The sequence below is a fragment of the Trematomus bernacchii genome, unplaced genomic scaffold (assembly GCF_902827165.1).
Source record: "Trematomus bernacchii unplaced genomic scaffold, fTreBer1.1, whole genome shotgun sequence".
Classification (NCBI taxonomy): domain Eukaryota; kingdom Metazoa; phylum Chordata; class Actinopteri; order Perciformes; family Nototheniidae; genus Trematomus; species Trematomus bernacchii.
The window spans coordinates 17,859,490-17,880,989 of NW_022988043.1; the positions used below are offsets into that span (position 1 = coordinate 17,859,490).

A 21,500-nucleotide genomic window follows, 5' to 3' on the forward strand; every position below is an offset into this window, starting at 1 on the left:
TATTTTACTATACAATATTTAATTTCACATTCTGTTCTCGTATATCTTATTCTATTTACATATATAGTCTCCTGCATTTACTTGGTCACTTTCAACATTAACTGCATTATTTAGCTTATTGTATTCATACATTCTTCTGACAAGTTTACTTTATCTGCATTACTTGTACATTGTACTTCTATTTGCTAGCGCTCCAACAAGGACGGGACATCTCTAAGAGGTTGACCAATCACAACCAAGCTGGCCAGCTAACCAATCAAAACAGACTGGGCTCTGGTTTCAGACAGAGGGTGAAAAGAGGTGCTGCAGCACAGGCAGTATGAGACAAATAAAGAGCTTTTGTACATTAAAGCATGGAGACATGTCCCAGTAGACACTAAATATAAATATGAACCTGAAAATGATAGGGCCCCTTTAACACCTGTTCTTATAAAAGATACAGAATGAAAACAAATGATTGACGATAGTCCAAAGTTTTAAAGCAGTTGCCTGTGTACTATTATCTTTGATGATAGACACACATTTAATGCAAGTCACTACTGAATGTTAAATGACTGTTAAAAACTACCGGGGAAATCCATCTTTTAAGTCCAGCCAAATGTCTATTTATGGGTTATGTTCACATGTTGTTCCATCTAGGTGCTGTCGAGTTTTTACCCACAGGCCAGGAACTTAGCACCTTCATGAATCTGTCATTGTAGAGTCATTTTGCCTGGCGTTAAGAGAGACGCCCACAGACACAAGGCACACCTTTGTGCTTCGAACTCTGTAACTTAACTGTATTAGGCCTCCAGCCGATTACACTGAGGAGCCTTTTAAACTGGGTTTTAAAGACAGGAAAACAACACTGAATGCTATAAAACACCATAAACTCAGCCTTCTTCCATCTGCACCATCTGTGTGTGCTAAAGTGTGGTCTTGACTCCCCTGTGCCTTAACAGAGTATATTTAGTAACACTTTTGACTTGCATGAGGAATTGCAAGCTGTATTTACACAAAGCTTCCAAAAAAGAGCTATAAATAATTCAAAAGAGACGTGTTACGCAATTCAAAATGTGGTTTGAGTGCAGTCCTCATCTTACCTGTACCGGTGCCAGTGGGGTCCCCTCCTTGAATCTGGAAACATTTAAAATAAAAACTGTTAGGTTTGAATGACGTTAGCTGCTGCACATTAAAGTTGTTCCCATTACTTAAAATAGTAAAATGTCTCATTTCTGTAAAGTGGTCTTTAAATAAACCATAAAGTATTTCCTTTGTGACAAATCCAACATGGTGGCCTGTTCCTTGTAAGTGTTAGCAGTCACTGACGCAGGATACAGGTCTCTATTGTTCATTGTTCAGGCTCAACTTTCCTATTACAGTGTGTATTGGAGAGTAACTGCTCTGTGCGTTTCTTTAGTAAAGACACACTTTGGGGGGGGGGGGGGGGGGGGGGGGGTCCTTCTGGAGTGTGATCTGAAGGAGTTCCTGGTTAACATGCATCATTTCGTCTGGTTTAGCTGCTGGCACCTATGACTAACATTTTGAAAACCTATATACAAATAGCCAATCTTCACGCTAATGGTCTCATTTGCTTACGTAGGTCCTTTAGAGGCATTACTTTTATAACCAGTTAGAAGTTCCTGTAAGTAATTAAAGGGGCCCTATTATGCTTTTTGGGGTTTTCACTTTCCTGTGGTGTGTTATATAGGTGTTTCCGCAAAGACAGAAATCCCAAAGTTTGAGTTTGTGGGAGTTTCACTCCCACAAACTCAAACTGCATAAAGACTTTAAGACTGTGAAATTGAATTGAACCAGAAATGTAGCAATGAGCGTTTTAAAAACATACAAACAAAGGTAGTAAAGAAATGCAAGGGTCAAACACACATGGCCTCGAAACAACATTTGTGTATTTAGGGAAGTTTATCATACTTTAAAAAGGTTACAAAAAAGTATTTTACAGTTATTTCACTACCAACTCAAAACATTTACTTTTGATAATATTTTTTGTTTGTCTCAGCCTAATCAAAGCTGCTGAATGCCTTTTTGTTCCATGACTGAATGGAGACAGACTATAGGTTGCAAAATGCAAGATTCACTCCAACGTGGTACCCAAGAAGAGTCACGTGTGAAACAGGCTCAAAGAAAGGGTCTAGAGTAGGGGTGCCCACACTTTTTCAGCTTGGGAGCTACTTTTAATATGACCAAGTCCACATGATCTACCTACAGGGCCGCCCCTGCCCAATCTGTGTCGCGAGCCGGGGGGGGGTGCTAGTGGACTACGAGCGCCGGAAACCTCGCAGCGGCGGATAAACTGTGGCGCGCTTACTCTAATTGCACCGCATTAGCGCATAATAGCTTCAGATGAGGAGGTGAGGCCCCCTCATCACTGCATGAACCCGTATGGCACAATACAACTCAGTACATGTTTGGTAATTGTTATACCCTTTCATTAGTAGAATTGTATAAATTGGAAGGCTAACTAGGTAATCAGCTCGTCGGTGATTTGCAGCCCATGCGTGGTGAACTGCGTGTTAGAAAAAATTAGATCTCAGACTGGCTTACCTGTACGACAATCAAGTGGCAAATGCCATAGTAAGGATGGATGATAGGCTAACTTAAAAGAGAAAAATATTTTTAATTTTTTTAAATGCCATGCGATCTACCCACACTACGGCCCAATCCCAAACCACAAACCACACCCTACACCCTACACCCTACACCCTACACCCTACACCCTACACCCTACCCCTCCGTTTGCGCGTTCGCGCGGAGGGTCCGCCACATTAAGTGCTGTTCCAAACCAACGAGTGTGGAGAGGTGTGGAGGGGGAGTGGGCTATCAAGCCCTCAAACAGCGAGTCTGCATCGGTGCTGACTTGAGACTGGTCTCTACCTGACCGGAGTCACGCTGTGTGTGTCCGTCAGGAAACACGCTGTTTACAAGTAGTTCCAGCAAACATCCACTGATAAATTGCGATGTTAACAACCTCATGATAACCTCATATTTTTTTAACTTAGGATCATACCTGTGTTTAGTCTAGAAAAAGGTAAATGTGTGCATTTTATTGTAAAGTTGTGTATATTTACAGACTGTTGCAAAAACTAAGAAGCTTATAAACATCAGGTTTAAAACTAAAAGAGCTTTACAAAAAAGTAACACAATGAAAGATGTTTGGAGTTTTATTTGAGTTCTTAATTTACATTTTTTGTCTAAGAGATGCTGATTTGAAACCGTTGTTACATACAGTTACGGCATTTCCTGTTTCTGCCGGAGAGAGGGGAGTTTGTCCCAAAGCTTGCCGCTGTATTTACTCCCTCCATCTGACAGGAGGGAGCCTCATTCAGCTGCGAGTGTGGCTACAGACGGAGTTCACTCCGCCACGGAGGGGTAGGGTTGAGGGAGTGGTTTGGGATTGGGCCTACCTTTGCGATCGACGTATTGAGCACCCCTGGTCTAGAGACTATGATGCAACTGAAGGGTGGCAGCCTTGAAGAGCCTCTCACATTTCATAGTAAACACTTGAGAAGAATCACCTGAGGATGTTCTGTACTCTCACAAGGTCCTGATAAACTACTTTAAAAAGGGAAAGTGAGGGACACAATTATTTTTGCCATTATTAATCTGCTTGTTGTTATGAAAGGATTCTCCCCCAGGCCACCCTTTGGTCCTTTTCAGCTGCGTAGAATGAGTCCAAGGCATAAGTGGCACAGTAATTATAGATAAACAATTCACAGCTTGCCACTGTCTTTGAAAAAAGGACAGAATAATACAAAACAGTTACCAGGGGCCTCATTTATAAAGCCTTGCGTAGGATTCACGTGGGAAGGTTGCTTACGTAGGACAAAGCAAATAAATACGCACAGACATTTTCCGACAAAATTAATAGAATCAAACCCTTTTTATTTTTTGCATTTTAGTAGAGTATAAAAAGAAATGCCTTTAAAATAGGATGCAAGCAACACTAGTTTCTTAACCTGAATTGATAATAGACTATAATCAATTTAAACAGAACAGTTTGCATTCTTATACCATTTTGTACAATAATTATAATGAATAAGTTCAAACAAACTAAAACTTACAGCTGATTAATAACGGTATCTAACTTGAGTTTTTATTATATGCCTGTTGAAATGCTACTGTTATTTTTACTGTCCCCAAAAAGCGCGTCGGCAGCCTCCAAGAATGCTTCTTACACAACTTCGCCATCTTTGAAAGACTTCATGTGTTTCGCAAGAACGTGACTGACACGATAAGATGCTATGGTAGCAGCCTTGCTCTTGTTGTTGGGCCTGGTGAAAATGGACTGCTGTGCATTTAGCTGTCCTTTCAGGTCCCTCACCTTTTGGGAGCGTAGGGCAGAATTAGGAGGGAATTCCGTCTCGTAGCGTTTGTGCACTGTTTTGAAATGCCGCTCCTAAATTACCCTTCTTCGATAAAGCCACGCTCGCATTGCAGATGAGACAGATGGACTTTGAATTGGAATAGATACAAAAATAATCATCCTCCCACTCGGAGTGAAAATTATATATTTGGGGCTTTTTTGCTTCTGCCATAATTGCGGTCTTGTGTGTGTGCGGACTGTCACTCCTGTTGCCACGGACAACGTCAGCGAACTAGTGCCCACTGCCCACCAGCCACACCCCGACACATGGGGTCACGCCAATCGCAAAGCTTTGATGCGTTCAAGTGCATTATTCTGGCACAGGAAGATTATGTTATAGGACATTAACGATAAAACAGAATATTGTTGTTCTATTTTTAGACACATCGACTGGTTGGGCATCCCTGTGCTAAGGGAAGGAACATCTCTAAGTGGTTGACCAATCAGAGCAGACTGAGCTCTGGTTTCAGACAGAGGGTGAAAAGAGGTGCTGCAGCACAGGCAGTATGAGAAAAATAAAGAGCTTTTTGAACATTAAAGCATGGAGACATGTAGAGACACTAAATACAAATATGAAAACTGAAAATTAGCATTATATGTCCATTTAAAAAAAGGTATATGAGCTATATTATATAAAAGGGGAAATAATATAGTTTTTTTGTGATGAGGGATGATAACTTCAAGATAATCACAAGTCAGTGTCAAGTAAAGTAATCAAGAGTAATCCATGTAGTCTATGAAGTCATTTTAACAGGACTTGTGAACAACCAGTAATAAGATATAAAACATGTACAATTCTCTTTATTTCCATTCGGCTCAATATAATCGATCCATACCAACAATACAAACAACAGGTGTCACTTTGTATTTGGGTATTGTGGAAAATATATTTTAAGTTTTTAAGATGGCTGTGGTGGTATGCAAAACACAGAAAAGCATTTTTATCTGGTCAAAGTCCTTACCATGAAGTTCCTGATGGACCTGTGGAAGACTGTCCCATCATAGTAGCCTTTCTTACACAGACCGATGAAGTTCTCTCCAGCTTTAGGAACCTAGACGACAAAGCAAGCAGAGACTGTTTAGACACCCACAGTAAAACAAAATAGAATGTTCCCAACGACTAGTTTCAGACACACTGAGTGGGCTCTCCACAGCAAATCATATCAGCTACTTTATAAAGTCATTGTTACTGAAAGATTTTATTTTTAAATTGGCCCAGGTGCAGTCGTAGCAGGTGGGTTTTCAGTCAGGGATAGAAGATAGTCTTTCTACTGTCCAGATAAAAATAAATGTACAGAATTATGTTAAGAAGGGCATAGATTAAAATGAATTTAGTGCTGATTTGTAGTGATTCTTTAAGGGGAAGGGATGGGCTAGCTCTTCTGAATTGTACCCAAATGGATGATTTTTACTTTGACTACAATGACCTTTTGTGACGGTTCTCAGAAGACATGTGACCGGTAGAGAGGTTATATTTGAGCGTCTGGGTAAGGCTGACAGCTCTGAACTCACATGAACAACAAACAGAGTCACACACACGTGTTACCGTGTCTGACCTGTTAGAAAAGTATGTTTTAAAAAATGAAGGAGAGTTCATCTGTTGCCTGAGGCGGCCTCACATATCTATATTGCCGGAAGCCAGGCTTTGGAGTCTTCTAAAAAAACTGTTTCGTAGGTGTGAAAACAACACAGACATCTGGATCTTTTCCCCTCTTGCTAAAAAGGTCAATCCTGGGTCATAAAAACGTTCAAGCATCTTGTAAATCATAACAAAAACACCCATTGACAGAAGCTCATTTTGACTGAGTGGCACTGTGTGAAAGAAGCCGGTTTGTGTCCCCAGAGCTGGAGGCGTGGCTTCGACTCTGACGGCAGTCCGGTCTGATGTTATTAACGTCAACAGCACAGCGTGTGATTGAGACTAACTTTTTCCCCTTTGGCAAAAATGGTTGGTGGTTTCCAAGAGAGACCAGATGCTTTTGTAAAAAACTATTTTAATGAATTGGCCTTCAGCCGTGTGACAGGTTTGTCCAAGCTCTACTGGGTCTTGTCTGCCATGTCTTACGTTTGCTGTTCAAGGCCCTGCCTCTTCCCGTCTTTTATAAATCCAAGATTTTTAAAGCACTCTGGTACAAAGCAGCTTATTGTTTTAAACCTCGACAAAAAAAAAGAAGAAGATGTTTTGTAATGAAAAGGAACACCGAAAACAGTTTACACATCAGATACTAACACGTGAATGAAAAAAATGCACACTTAAAATGTTAACGACTCTTTTTGGAGTTTCTACTTCTTCATCTGAATCCCATTATATGTTTAACCTGAATGTCCCACGTCAGAGATCTTTATCTAACTGAGATGAATGAAGCGTGTCTGCATGCATGCTTTCCTGTTTCGGTGTGTTTCGGTGTTGTATGTCGAGCCTCCGAGCGTTTAAAATGTGCAATTTGGAAACTCCGAAGAGAGACTTGTTTTTAGATTGTTAATCATCAGTGATTTCAACATGAAAACATTGTTTGCGGAAATTCACAAAGTTTGAAAGCTCCTCCATATCCCAGGCCATCAACATTACATATAAGATCATGAGGAAAATAAAAAAATGTTTTTAAAAATAATTAAATTAATCTAAAAGAATATATATATATATATATATATACACATACATACATCCATCTATACACATTTGTTTTAAGTTGTCTTTTTTGTGTGTGTCTGTCCATGTATGTACTCTTTGTACAACTAAAATACTTAACTTATTATTTTAAACGTAGTTAAACTAAATGTTAAGTAAAATAATTCTGTGCCTTAATGACATTTGAATAGTCTATATCGTTTTATGAATTGGAGTATTTTGAGTTTTGTCCGTGTTAGATTTAAAAATGGTTTTGGCAGACTAAAATGTAAATTTAGATACAGTTATCCAATTGTATCCCAAAGTAAATGCCGCGTCATCCCAACTCCAACATCTGGAAAATGAGGGCAGGGGGGGGGGGGGGGGGGGGGGGGGGGGGGGGGGGGGGGGGGGGGGGGTGACCCAGACATCCAAAACTGTGTGAGCCAATGGGCCCTTTAACAGAGAGGTGGACTCTGGATCCGTTTGACCGAGAGTGTATGTGACAGTGAAGCGGCACTCATTAATTCATAAACAGCAGTCCACGAATAGAGCTGCAGACTTGTGTGGAAACCACTGGGGAGGAGGGGGGGGGCAGAGGGCAGGTTGTCTAACCGCTGCAACTTTCCCCTCATTACCCTGATTCGACAGCTCAGAAGCCAATGAAAACCGAGCGCACGGAGCGCCCCGGTTACCAGGGCAGAAATGCATTCCTGGAACTCATGCTGTCTCTCTGGAGCGCCACACCTGACTAAAACAAAGGAGAACACAGGAAACGCATCTTTGCCAAGATGTCAACTTGGCAGCCCGGGGAAGAGACTCTTCAGGAGGCTGACTTTAGTGTTTTAGATGAGTCACCTGAACTACCATTTAACCGCCGCATAGTGCCAAAGCTACCTTGCAACAGCATTATTTGAGAACCTTTTTATAAGCAAATTATACCTATATAGTCTGAATCACAGCAAGTTCTCAATTATAAAGTTACATAAACCTTTATATTTGATCAGCTAGTCTCAAACATTTACTACTATAACAAATGACATCAGTACTTTATGTTTTTTTATCTTTTCCAACATCCTTCCAACTCTACCTGGTGAACATACACCTGGCGTATGATTTTAAAGAACTTCAAAGTCCCCTTTTCACTTTTAGTTCTATCCTGCAGCAATCATGTGAAAAAATACCTGAGCCTCAGTCAACTCAGTTACTACTTCTCAAGTTGGGGAGAAGTACAAACTGAAACCCTGGAGGAATTTCCCCCAAATAATCCCAAAAAAGCTTTTCTTCCTATGGCATGTTGAGGCATTTTTGTGTGTGTGTTTTTTTTTTTACCTTATCACAATTCAACTCCAGGTTCAGGTCTCCCTTGTTGGTGTGCAGACGGACGTAGCCTTTCTTCTTCACATACTGGTAACGCACCGTGTCATCTGCGATGGCATCTATAAGATAAAAGTGATATGAAGCTAATTTCTATATAGATTACAACTACTATGATTCTGAAAAACTATTTTTAGATTTTATTGATTGTTTGCGAGCCTCTCCAGATGTTTCTTTAGATTACATTTATTCTCCTATAAACAATGTTTATATTCAAAGTTTTCCTAGATACAAAGCAGTCAGTGATAAAAAACAAATCACTTAATTTAGAAAGCAAAACAAAAATCTGCAAAACATTTTTAAAAGAAAACTAAGTAAAATAAAGTAGCATAAAATGGAAAAAAGTACCCCTAATTCGAACTTAAGTAAAAGTAATTAACTTTTCTTTTTTGTACACAAATTGATAGGGTTGTTTTGTGTACAATTTATTGTATAATTAATGAATGGTCAAGTTTAAGGGAAAAAAGGCAGATAGTCATTTTTTGGTAACTTGAGCTTCTTAACCTTGAAGTCACTGAGAAATACTTAGAGCTTTTTGGTTAAGTGTTAGTTAGTGTTTAGTGTATTATAGAAGATCAGCATTACCCTTTGTCTTAGGTTGTCTTTTTTGTGTCTACATTTTTGTGGGGAGCACATCCATAGAAATAAATGGCACACCAACCTTTTCCAGAAACATAAAAAGGGGACAATAAATCCAAAAGGTTCCTCTTCTAAAGTTAACCGAACCTACTGTACATTAAGTTGCATAACAGCTAATCTCTCCCATGTAGCAGCTCAGGGGATGACAGGAAGCGACATCACAGGCGAACTGAGCGGCTCCCAGAAGCAGCTACACTCGGCTGGGAGCACGGAGCTGCACTTTGTTGAAAAAGAGCGGGCGTGACTAGCCACTGTCCCCTGGATTGATAAGTATTAAAGAGACTAAAGAAGAAGAGGCTAATGTCTCCGTCTGCTGGGGATGATGATGATCACTTGCCTGCTACGTGTGTTGTTGCAGGAGTCATGGCTGTTGATGTGAAGGAGGCAGAAACTCTGCCCGTAGAGTAGTGAGCCTGAGGAAAAAGAAACAAAAATATCATCTTTTATGATGTGTTTTAAAACCCTTCTTACTACTTCCCCTGTTAAGGTATCCCTTTACCATGTTAGGACTGTCTTCAAAAGCCAGTCAATTGAATGGTAGTTTTTCTTCTTCAATTAAGTACAAATTAAAAAACAAATTGTCAGAAATCAATTAACAAACCCACTTAAAATACAACCAAACTATGCAGACATCTCAGAATTGCTTTTGATGTTGCTTGACAAAAAACTGTTTTATTTCAGAGCTTTGAAATGCATTTCAGGTGCAGTGTCAACTAACCTGTGTATCGATCTCGGACCACCACTAAAACTGCAAAACGTGATTATTTATTATCTGGTTTGATTCAACTTGATTTTATTGCCTTATATAACTTAAAATAACTGCCTCAAACTCAACATGTGGATTTAAATAGCCCCCTTTGTGCTTTTTGGAGTTCTCCCTTTCCTGTAGTTTTATATAGGTTTTAGTGCATGTAAATGGTCTGCAAAGGCTAAAATCCCAAAGTTCCCTCCCAAACAAAGAAATTCTGGGGAGAACTCCTTTGTTTACTTGCGTAAAATAGTGACATCACTGCGTAACACTGACGCTTATACTGGCTAACGCTCAGGCTAACCAATCAAAGCAACCTTAATTGACTAGCGTTCCAACAAATTGTACGTGATTTTGTGTACATTTTTTTCACAACAGAGCCGGCCAGCTAACCAATCAGAGCAGACTGGGCTCTGGCACAAAACACAAATATGAACCTGAAAAACCTGAACATTTAAGTATATCATAGTTTGTCTAAAAATATAAATCATAAATAACCAGTACTTCCAGCCCCAATTTGTACATTTACCCCTGTTTTCAAATATTCCTATAGAGATTATGATCAGCTAAATATACATAGCCGGTTTTGACGCTAAGTGGTGCCTAATGACAGCCTCTGCAGCTTGTACATTTATACCACTTCATAATCAAGAAGCTTCGGAGATGTTTTTTAGCTTCTTTGATGTCAAAATGATAGTAGAATAACTGAATAGCAATATGCAGCATCCAGTAATACCATAAAACGATGAGAATGGAGTTATTTGAGTCAATAGAATAACAACTGGGGAGATGAAAGCAGAGATGAAAATGCATTTCCAAAGCTCAAGTCTACTCTGCAGTCCTGGTTTGGCATTCTTCTGCTCTAGTTATTGTGAAGGCGCATGAAAGCCCAGACTTTACCTTGTGTGCTCCGTCTGACCTATATTCCCTGCTCTCTCAGATGCTGTCGGGGGGGCGTCACCTCGACTGTGAACTCGAGATGGAAAGCAACTGAGGAATAGCTCAGGTGTAAAAAAACAAAACAACGTAGCGAAAAGAGAGCAGACGAGAAAAGTTGTTGATGCCGTTCAAATTGAACCATCCTCATCAGGTCATTCAAGGACACGGTTACGGTGGTACACGTGGCCGCGTTTGACCGTTTTTAGTTACACATCTGTGAGTCCTCCTACAGTTAGACCTTATTGGGGAAGGTAACAGTAAGTATCTAAAATAGATTTTGAATTAAAGACAATGAACTCACAGCATTTGTAAGAAAGGGCTTTGTTTTTTCGATTTCTCTCTAAGGCTGATGTTTCAGACCAACACATAAGTATTTTCTTATATTAAATATAATTCCTGTAATGTAGGCATGAAATATCAGAAATCTTCCTCACAGCACTGTGAATACTCTCCGTTTCTGGATGCTGTTGTTTTCTTGTTTGCCGACATTACTGTGTCCATGCATTACTGTGTGTTTAGCTCCCTCCTGTGGGCAAAGTTAAAATGACACATCCACACAAAATGAAAGCCCTCTTGAAACGCTACAGCAGCACAACTGAAGAATGAAACTATTGATTACAAAATTATTAATAGGCAGTGGCGACTGGTCATTAGGGGCAGGTGGGGCACAGCCCCACCTAGTGTCAGCAGAAAGTATTACAAATAATGATTACAAAAATGCAAAAAAATAAATAAAAAAATATATAAAATATATTTTAAGATCATGTTTAATCATCTGATTCGTCTGTACATTGCTGTTTTAGTCTGTGTTCTTCTAATTAGTGTGTCTACAGTCACAGTGTGTGCCTATTGAGCTGTTTAGAGCCATGTGGGACAAAACCTGATTATGCCCCTTCCTCTCGCTGTGAAGTGAACGGTGACTGTAAAAACTACACTGCGCATGCTCAGAGTATTTTGTAATGAAATGTGTGTGGCAAAAAAATAATGACCAGAGGGGCATGGAGCTACCATCCCCACCATACGTCATCTCAAATCATTCAGAGCTGATTGGCTGTAAGTACGTGTGCCGCGAAAAGTGTGCTGTGTGAAGAGGAGACGAGAGAGCTGCAGTGACGCGTCCTAAAACCAGGAAGTAAGCACAAAAAAGCAATGAGATTTCTCCAGAGGATTTTAGAAAATAGCTCGAAATAAGATCTGTGGGAAACGTACCTGTTATATAAATGCACGTTTTGATTAGCCGGATAATATCCACATGTCTACCCTACTTATATAATTTTTTTATCATAAATCTATGGATTAGATTTATGATAGACTTTTGAAACTACAAGAACATAAGGAGGACTTTTACAAAAAAGTAATAGAAATGTTTGTCCAGAAGGATAGGCAAATGGACTTCATCTTCAAGTCAAGGTAAGACCGCCATTTTATTGAAAATGGGATCTTACTAAGAGAGAACAATTCAATATTTAAATGATAAAATTACATTTTTTGGGTATCCTTTTGTTGAACTGTCTGTTTAAAATTAATCGAAGCATCAGACAAAAAAAGCTTTTGAAAATAATATTATATTTTGGTTTAGGTCAAAATATAATATTTGTAAACCTGAAGAGTCAGTGCCAGTGCCTCAGCAGCCATGAACCTCACTGCACGTCACTGCAGAAGCTTATATATAGACATCTAAGTTTTTTGTGCCCCACCACTTTTGTACATATAAAAACGCCACTGTTAATAGGGTAAGGAATGTCAAATCACCATTTCTAAGAAGTAAATAATGATGTTTGACATCCCATTTGTATACTGTCTATAAATTGTAAAATGTAGATGGCTGTGTAAATTGCTGTGTATCCCCTCGCTAAGCTAAAGGCGGCTAATTTACGACGTGATGTATAAGCTTGAGACATTCACCAGAGGGTGTTCACTGACGTAGCTAATGTCTCAGAACAGAACATTAAAATATCATAAAAGCTTGTGTGAACCACAGACCTTATTTCAGGCCTCTGACCAAAAACCCTTGAAAGAAAGGTTGATTTTGAGATGAGGGTAACGTGCTAACTCATTCCTGCACCACTCTTTAGTGTTTTAGCTTACAGCGTTCAGTTTGTCTGTCTTCTTGTCCACTGGCTCCTTCATAGTGGAAGCCAGGAGCGCGTCCCCCTTGTAGTCTTTGTACAGCTCCGCTAAGGTCTCCCTGGTCTCCATGTTGGTGGTTTTCAGGTGGTAGGACGGGTGCAGCTTGGCCTTTTCTTCATCTGACCCGTGCCAGGGAAAACACAGCAAAGGGAAAGAAATGTGAAGTTCAGCAGCAAGTTCAAACTCCAAAACCAAGTACATTTGAACCTGATTAGAAAATCATTTAAAAAAAGGCACAACTCCCCATCCCAAATAGTTTGGAAAACTCACCGGGATCCAACAACTTCAGGTTGTTTTTCACGTGGAAGAAGTCGGACACGTTAAACTTATCCAGGTTTGTTGGGTCCTGCAAAGACATTTATTTATTTGTATCAATAAAAAGAGAAACTTTTCCCTAAATAATGAGCCTTTTTTGCAAACCGAAGTAAAGCAACAACCCACCTGAAGTACTATGATGTCCTTTCTGGTGAAGGGTTCGTCGGTCAGCAGGTCTTTAAAACTTTTGGTCTTGATGTTGAGTTGCTCAACAGCCTGAGTGGAAACAGAAATGTAATGAAATAAATAAAAGCTTCTCTTTGTACGGACTTAAGGGAATATTCTCCACCCTTTATATTGATCTAGGATCAGTGTTGAAGGGGGAACTCGCTCAACATAGCACACACTAAGGAATTGGATTGCTTCGATAGACATTTACATCATTTAGGTTAAAAAGATAATGAATTCATTTTGTGTTTTTGTTTTTATTGATTAGCTTAGATATACATTATTGATACCAAATTGGGAAATGGTTTTACTACAACAGAATATTAACAAGACATTGCACATGAGTTAAGCAAATATTAAACAAATATACAGTAGGTATAAACAGTTAAAATGTAAATCTCAACAGTGGAACCATATATCTATAGAGTATCTACAGATACACCAATAGATGAAGAGAGAATATAACATAGTATACTATATAAATGATCCAAGTGTGCAAGCGAGTTGCACTTTTTTTTTTAATTGTCATTTAACAATATGACCGGTTTGTTTTCTTTTGATCAGACAATAATAAAAACAAAGTTGAATTCTACTTTTTGTAATGTTTCTGTAAAACCAGATAAAATGTGTACATTTGTGTTATCCCTAATTATTTTGGAAAAACATTTTTACACAACGAGCTCAGTGTGATGTAAGGCAGCGTCTTGTGAGATCATGTGGGCTGTGCCTCTGTACTCCATTACACAGTCGATCAATAACGTGCGTGTGTGTGTGTAACTTTAGATATTGATGTGTGATTTCACCCACCTCATTGGAGAACACATTGCCGGAGACCTTGTTGGTCACGATGTGAGAGTTATTTGTGAAGACGTTGTACAGAACGGGGCAGTGATACTTTCCTGGAACAAGATGAGAAGAATCAGAAGCAGAGTCTCAACCTGTTGCCACAGGCGGAAAAGAAAGTCAACCCTTTAAGATAAAGACAAGAGCTAAGGGCTTTGACCTTTATTTTCCAAATGACTGGCTGATTTGAGTGATTATAGTCAGGAAAATGAAGCGAAAATCTAAATATCAAACAGATTATCCCCCTTTGCACCCTTTAAGGTTAAAGTATACTGGAAACATGCAGATTTACCATCGGTGTTCTTAGCGATCGTAAGTTTGATGAGGGACTTCACTTCCAGTTTCTGTGGGGAAGAAGAAATACTGAGTGTGTAATCATACAAATAATGTGATCAAAAAGGAATTTTCACAAAACCGAATTGAAAAAACAAATTCGCATTTTCCTTAAAAAACAATGAGGACATTTGACTGCTGTGTGGACTTCTCTTGAGAGTGTTAAGAGCTAATGTTTAGAGCTGTCAATAGTTCATACATTGAACTTAATTGAACTGTCGAGACTACACTACGAGAGTCACAGCAGTCACATTTAGACAGCTTGAAAAATACATATTTGGGAAATGAAAATAAGTGTGAATCTTTCAAATAATCTGTTTACTTTCAATAAAATGTCAGAAAATCTTAAACATCAGTCGGACCGACGAAAACCAAAACATATAACATTTACGATCGAGGTATTTGAAAAGGAGTAAAACATTTGAGAAGCGTGAATCATGATGATCTTTACATAGATCACTACATAAGTAAAAAATATTGTTCTTGTTTTTGTATTCTTTAAAAAAAAGCACTATTCTAAATTAAAGAAATGTGTCAAGTATTGTATTTTCTAATTATATTGGTAAACAATTTAAAAGTTGTGTGTTTGTCTACCTACCCAAGAACAGTAGCTAGTAGCTGCATTTGGAACAATGCTTTTCTTTCCTTAGTAGCAGATTCATGTTTATTTTTCACTGTACCTGACTATTAACTAGGGTATGCAAGTTAACCTTTTAATCACCAAGAAGCTGCTTAATGCGTATTGATTTCTTACCTCTCCAGAGATTGGATTAGTGCCATACCTCTTGATCCACGGGATGATGCTCCTGAAACACAAGGTAGCAGGAAGGGATATTCATTTCAGGTCAAACAAGACACAACCACAAAATATTTGCATTTAATGGTCTACCAACAAACGTCCTTTGTTCTCATCTTGTTTTTAGATATTTGCAATTTCCTTTCCACTTGTGTTTAGTTTGACACCAACAATGAAATAACAAATCTTAAAGGAGGTTTACTAAGAGTTCCTTGCAACAGTGGCTGATAATACACGAAGAAAAAAAAAGTTTTTCAGAACCATATCCTACTTACAGCAGGTCAAAGACGACCCCCTCCTCAGTACAAACAGGATACTCAAACGGCTGCAGGGACAAGCTGAAAGGTTTCAGAGAAAACAGTCAAAATTCATACATTGATCAACGTTGTTCAACTTACAGTTAGTGAGCCAAAATGCACATACAACCAGGTGTTAATACTAGATTGTATTGTTAAAGCTAAATATAGAGCCGCTGGAATCCAGCCTGTGAACCCTTTACGCATCATCCCCTCCATCTCCTCCTTTCAATTTCATGAATAAAGGCTCAACTGGCCCAGAAATAATCTTTAGAAATTAAAATGTCCCCGTCTGAGCATTATATTGCTGTCATTTATACTCGATGCTGGTGAAGAGTGTGGACAGAATGTGTTACTGGTCTAATCGCAACCTTATTGGGCAGCATACAACTAAGACAGTTCTGAGGAATCTCTTACCTGCAGTGGTCAAATGGAAGCCTTCTGAAGTTTGCTTGTGGGATTTCTGAAAAGTAAAAGCATTAAATGGCATTAATATCAGTGCGGCAGTATACATGGAATTGTCGGATAAGTCCAACTACTGTAGCTAAAATCAAGTTATACGATTGTAAAGCTTAAAACAGACAGGAGAGGGGGAGAGAGGGGATGACATGAAGCAAGGAGCCACGAGTCGGATTCAAACCCGGGTCCTTTTTAAGGACTTGTCATTAGTATATAGGCATGCACTTATCAGGTGAGCTACTCATTCAGTCAAATAGTGACTCCCAACTTGTTAATCTAATAACATAAGTTGTTGTTTTTTCCCCTCTACTCTGAAGTTACAAGGGGAAGTCTTTGTATAGCATGTTTAAAAAAAAATATGATTGCATATGATATTATGTATAAAATAAATAATGAAATGGTTGCAGCCATTCTAAATACAAATTAGCTAATATTTCGATGTATTATTATAACCAGCTGCCACATTAAGTGATAAACAAATTCAATCATAATACATAATTAAAATTCATTTTCACACACACTACATCATTATTGTTTTTTTCCTTGTTTAAGTTATGTTTTGAAAGCTTGACCTTTTCAGTGAAGTTATTTTAGTAGTTTTCCAACACGGGGAAACAATATAGTAAAATATAAAAGGCAACAATCATGCAGTTACTTATAACCGTTATTGTTAGCGTCTACTGTTTGTTTTAACAAAGGTATATTGAAAGGTAATTTAGCAAAGAAATACAACTCACCTGATTTCTTCCCTCCATAGAAGTGTGTGTACTCAGAACATGTGATGTACCTTGTTATGCAGATAAAACACATATAAATAGCAGGAAAGACTATGAATCTTGTATGTTTGAAGGAATCTTGAATACAGTTGAGCCTAACATACTGCCAGAAAAAGGGCTATAAGTTAGCTAACTCATTAGCAAAGCATATAAGCTAGCTAAGCTAGCAACAACAACACATGCTAAGTCGTGCTATGTATGTTCAGGAAAACCTCAGATACTCACATTTTATCTTTTTGGTGCTGTCGCTTCCCCATTTTGAGTTTTTTTGTGGATCCCAAAAACTATTAAGAATAAAAACGATAGACTTTATCGTCAACAAAACCCACCATTCGCTTTTTGTGACTTCCTGTTTACGTTCTTCTTCGTGGACGTCTCTACTCTAACTGCGTATTGCGTAACACTTATGGCAATGGCACTACACTACGCCCCCACAGGAAGAATGGATAATACAACAATAACATGAAATAAACTGTTCTCTCGTTTCTATTTTTTCTTAGATACTTATTTTTACTGTTAGGTTAATTAGAGCAAAGGGACACTGTAAATTAATAAGCATACACAGAAGTAGTAGTCCCCGACCAAGATGTTCCAAAGCCTTTCTATAATATCACAGATAAAACAACACAGGAAATACACTTTACAAATAAGGAAAAGATGAACAGCTGTTAAAAGCCCTTGAGAGGAACATTCTCTGCATGTTAAACTCTTTCTATGAAGACCAAATCCATACATCATCTGTATATGATTTTTGAATTATATGAATTTTATGCTCCCTACTGACAATATATCTATAATTATCCTCATTGATTTTCTTCCACTATTCTGTAAAAGCAAACCCCAAAACTGAAACAACATTTAAGCAATGCTCCAATCAATGTTGTCATGACAATTATCCTATATCTGAGGATAGCCAATTCCCAAAAATACTGTACATTACCGCTTTCCATTAAATCTACCTACACAGGATCTTTCCTTGAGTATAGGAAATGTTAAAAACGTGTTCTACTCTTTCACTTGTTAATGCATTCACCATCTCTCTCCCTTTTATATTTACTACGGTTTATTTTCTCTCACAGGAAATCTAAATTTCCAGTCTTTAGTTCAGCTTTAAAATGTGAACCATGTTACTAACTTGACAAAAATGACAAACAAAACAATGCAGAATAAATTCATGTACAATGAGTTTATTTTACTTGGCATTTAATGTATTCAAGGTAATCTTATAATTATTGTTAATCATTTAGTTTTTTTCAAAGAAGCAAAGGCGGTAAACACAAGTGGGTAGAGTCATGATCCATGGCCAAGAGGTTAGTAATGTGTAGTAAAAGTGTAGCAGAAGGTACATTCACACATGTCTGAAGCACGGACACACTGTACGTGTGCTAAAAACCATTTCCCCAATAACATGAACAAAGAATAAGAATAAGAATAAAGGGTGCTCCATCATAAGAAGGAAATAAACAAATCCTTTTTTGATAAAGAAATAAAAGGATACTGTGGAGTGATGTTGGGTGTATATAAAAATATAATAATACATAACAGCAACACAGCCTGCTTACCTGAGATACAACCGTTTTTTGTTTTCTTTCCCATTACTCTAAGCACTTCAACAGAAACACACATCGAGTCAGATAAACAAACTTAAGACTTCACGCAGAACTTCATGTTGGCAGAGTAAACAACTCAACAGCCGTTTAATGTTGTCGTCCTTGGCACTTTATCTGTCGGGCAGAATCAAACTTTGATGACAATCATGAAACAAAGGTTTGGTTACCGGACACTGACAGACATACATTTTTATTAATGACAAAAACTAAAGTTGAACAGTTAGGAAGTAGTGTGCACATAGTGAAAAACAACAGGGGGGGTTGAAGAGTCGGTCAGTTAAGTGGATGGTAGTTGTTTGACTGGAAAGTGCAATTATTTGTGGAATTCATTAGGTCGTTCTTCCTTCCTCTTTTTTGAAGTCCATATAAATGGTCAAATCGTGGCCAGTATTTGCTCAGTACTGCCCTGTAAATAAATGGTGTTTTCTCCAGTAAAATGTCTGCGGGTTTTGCATAAAACAGTCTATGAGTGTTCTGGGGTTATTTTCTTTTTAAAGGAAATCACCGCAAATCCATCATGGACACAGTGTCGTCGGTGATGTTGACATGTCCCGCGTGCTGAAAAGGAGAAACAGATTTGAGTTAGATTCGGTTAACATGGAAAACAGATAAACTATACAATTACATTTTGCAAAGAGGTACATTTGATGAATTAAAAGGGCCCTATTATAGCCATTTTCAGGTTCATATTTATATTTTTGTGCCTACTACTGCAGGGGTGGGGAACCTCCGGCCGTCCGGGCACCGTATACGGACCGCGAGACCATTTGGTAAGGCCCTCGAGGTATTTATAAACACACGCAAAAAATAAAGAAAATCTAGACCGCAAAATATAATTAAACAAGCGAGTGCCTGTTTTTCCTGGTCAATGTCAGGGTCCTTGAACACAACACGAGCCTAACGTGTCATCAGCGTGGTATATGTCTCGTGCTGAAAAGGGGTGTAGTGCTGAAGGAGAGCACCAGAACGCGCTCCGGCACTTCAGAAATTGCAGTACCCATAAGGAGCCGTACACATGCTGCAGTTTTTGCGTGGCTGTGTCTTTAGTTGAAAGCCCAGTGGCGATCTGTTCATCTGTCACACTGATCATACAGTCAATAACTTTGTTGTTATTAGCATCTGGTTAGCTAGCTATGCAAACGAATATAAGAAGCTTTTTCTACAACCAGTGAGGTAAAGGCACATCTTTATATGATCATTATAGTTATAAAAAAATAAGAGAATAAAGTAAACCGGTAGAAAATACTATATGACAGTAAAAAAAGTTATTATTAATAAACAAGAATACAGTTTGAAAGGGGAGTGATTTGTAAAATATCCATAAAGAAAAGAAATCTGCTTACAGTTCTGTTTCATATGGATGTTAGAGATGTATCCATAGATCTCCTAATGTTGCTCTCAAAGTGCACCAGATTGATGCTTTCAACTTCAATATTTAAAAGAAAATCTTCCGGGGGGCATGCTCCCCCGGACCCCCCTAGAGGAGGTTAGGTCCCCCCCCCCCCCCACTTAAATCATGTTCACATGGATAGGAAACTAAATACATTTGCACACATTGTGTCCATATCTTTCTGTTTTGGTGGTCATGCCACAACCGTGCACGTGCATGCACACGCGAGTCATGGTAAGATATCTGGATTAAGAGGTTGCTTTTTCTTTGCACAGCATGAAAGAAAGGCCAAATGTTGTGATTTTAGTATTTTTAAGCAGAGGTCAATCACTTGTAACGGCCCTCGGAGGATGTTGGCCCTTGAGAGGAAAAAGGTTCCCCACCCCTGCTCTACTGGGACATGTCTCCATGCTTTAATGCTCAAAAAGCTCTTTATTTTTTTCATACTGCCTGTGCTGCAGCACCTCTTTTCACCCTCTGTCTGAAACCAGAGCCCAGTCTGCTCTGATTGGTTAGCTGGAGTGCTAGCCAGTAGAAACGTGAGTGTTACATAGTGATGTCACAGAAGTAAACAAAGGAGACCAATGGAGGCGTTTCAGCAGGGGGGGGAGTGTGTGTGAGAGAAACTAGGCTTGTTTGAGACAAGCGAGACCTGCGCAGACCTGCGCAATTGCGATCAACGTCTTGCTAGTGCGTTGCATGATGGTTAGTCATTTTGTCCGACTTGCTCAGGAGGCTCGCCTACATGAGACGTTGAAATCTCGCGGGACAAAGACGCCCGCAGACTTGAGAGCGAGGCGCGGCGAGGCGGCGCAGTTTCTCTCCACGGGCTGCGGAAGCGAAATGCTTGATGGGAAACGACTTGCTGGTATCTGGAGCCGAGCGCTCATTGGTGGTTTTTACCCCGTGCTGGGGATGAAACTCTCCATTGGCTCGGCAAAAGTGTGTTGTTTTGTGTCAGTTTTACGACGCCACTTCCATTCACATTTTTCATCATTGTTCCACAATATTTATCATCATTAAATTAATATCTATATATTTTATACAATACTTGCACTGCTTACCGTTGTCGTACTTTATATATCTTAGCATATTCATACAACACACTGTTCATACTGCTCATAGGCTACTGTGTATATCTAGTGTATTCATACCCCTCACTGTTTTTTCATCATTCAATTCATTCTATATTTTATTCTGTAGATTGTGTACATTACTTTTCACTTTACTGCTTTATGCACTCCTGGTTAGAAGCTAAACTGCATTTCGTTGTCTCAGTACCTGTAATCTGTGCAATACAATAAAGTTGAATCTAATCTTGAGCAGGAACAAATGTATTTACTTAGTACATATCTGACATTAACGATTAAACACATTTGTCCATTCTTTATCAATCAATCAATCAATGTTTATTTATATAGCCCAATATCACAATGTTACATTTGTCTCAGTGGACTTCACAGTTTGTACAGAATATCAGTATGACAATACGACACCCCTGTCCTTACGTTCACATCATACAAGGAAAAACTTCCAGAGAAAAACCCACAGTTTAAAGGGGAAATGGGAGAAACCTCAGGGAGAGCAACAGAGGAGGGATCCCTCTCCCAGGACGGACAGACGTGCAATAGATGCCGTGTGCATTTAAAATGCAAACAGAGTGAAGCCGACTCCGGAGGTGGCATATGCACCTTAAAGTTGTTTTGAAAT

The 21,500-nt window shown here is 38.9% G+C and overlaps 2 protein-coding genes across 3 annotated transcripts in view; both read right to left on the bottom strand.

The window, feature by feature from the left end:
* ppil2 (peptidylprolyl isomerase (cyclophilin)-like 2) overlaps positions 1–17,180 on the bottom strand; it is a 30,747-nt gene extending 13,567 nt beyond the window's left edge. Inside the window, exons 1-14 of the mRNA XM_034118328.1 lie at positions 17,016–17,180; positions 16,752–16,801; positions 15,973–16,018; positions 15,535–15,597; positions 15,218–15,269; positions 14,423–14,474; positions 14,095–14,186; positions 13,246–13,335; positions 13,075–13,150; positions 12,763–12,923; positions 9,325–9,400; positions 8,304–8,410; positions 5,326–5,415; positions 1,083–1,116 (exon numbers count right to left, since the gene is read on the bottom strand). Of these exons, the coding sequence (XP_033974219.1) occupies positions 1,083–1,116; positions 5,326–5,415; positions 8,304–8,410; positions 9,325–9,400; positions 12,763–12,923; positions 13,075–13,150; positions 13,246–13,335; positions 14,095–14,186; positions 14,423–14,474; positions 15,218–15,269; positions 15,535–15,597; positions 15,973–16,018; positions 16,752–16,801; positions 17,016–17,047 (1,021 nt within the window). The 5' untranslated portion in view covers positions 17,048–17,180. The remainder of the gene's footprint in view (positions 1–1,082; positions 1,117–5,325; positions 5,416–8,303; positions 8,411–9,324; positions 9,401–12,762; positions 12,924–13,074; positions 13,151–13,245; positions 13,336–14,094; positions 14,187–14,422; positions 14,475–15,217; positions 15,270–15,534; positions 15,598–15,972; positions 16,019–16,751; positions 16,802–17,015) is intronic.
* A 781-nt stretch (positions 17,181–17,961) lies between these two features.
* The window catches only part of LOC117472939 (STAM-binding protein-like A), a 17,221-nt gene continuing 13,682 nt past the window's right edge, over positions 17,962–21,500 (bottom strand). For both annotated transcript variants that reach the window (XM_034118395.1, XM_034118394.1), the window contains exon 10: positions 17,962–18,958. In XM_034118395.1, coding sequence (XP_033974286.1) covers positions 18,902–18,958 — 57 coding nt within the window. In that variant the 3' untranslated portion in view covers positions 17,962–18,901. The remainder of the gene's footprint in view (positions 18,959–21,500) is intronic.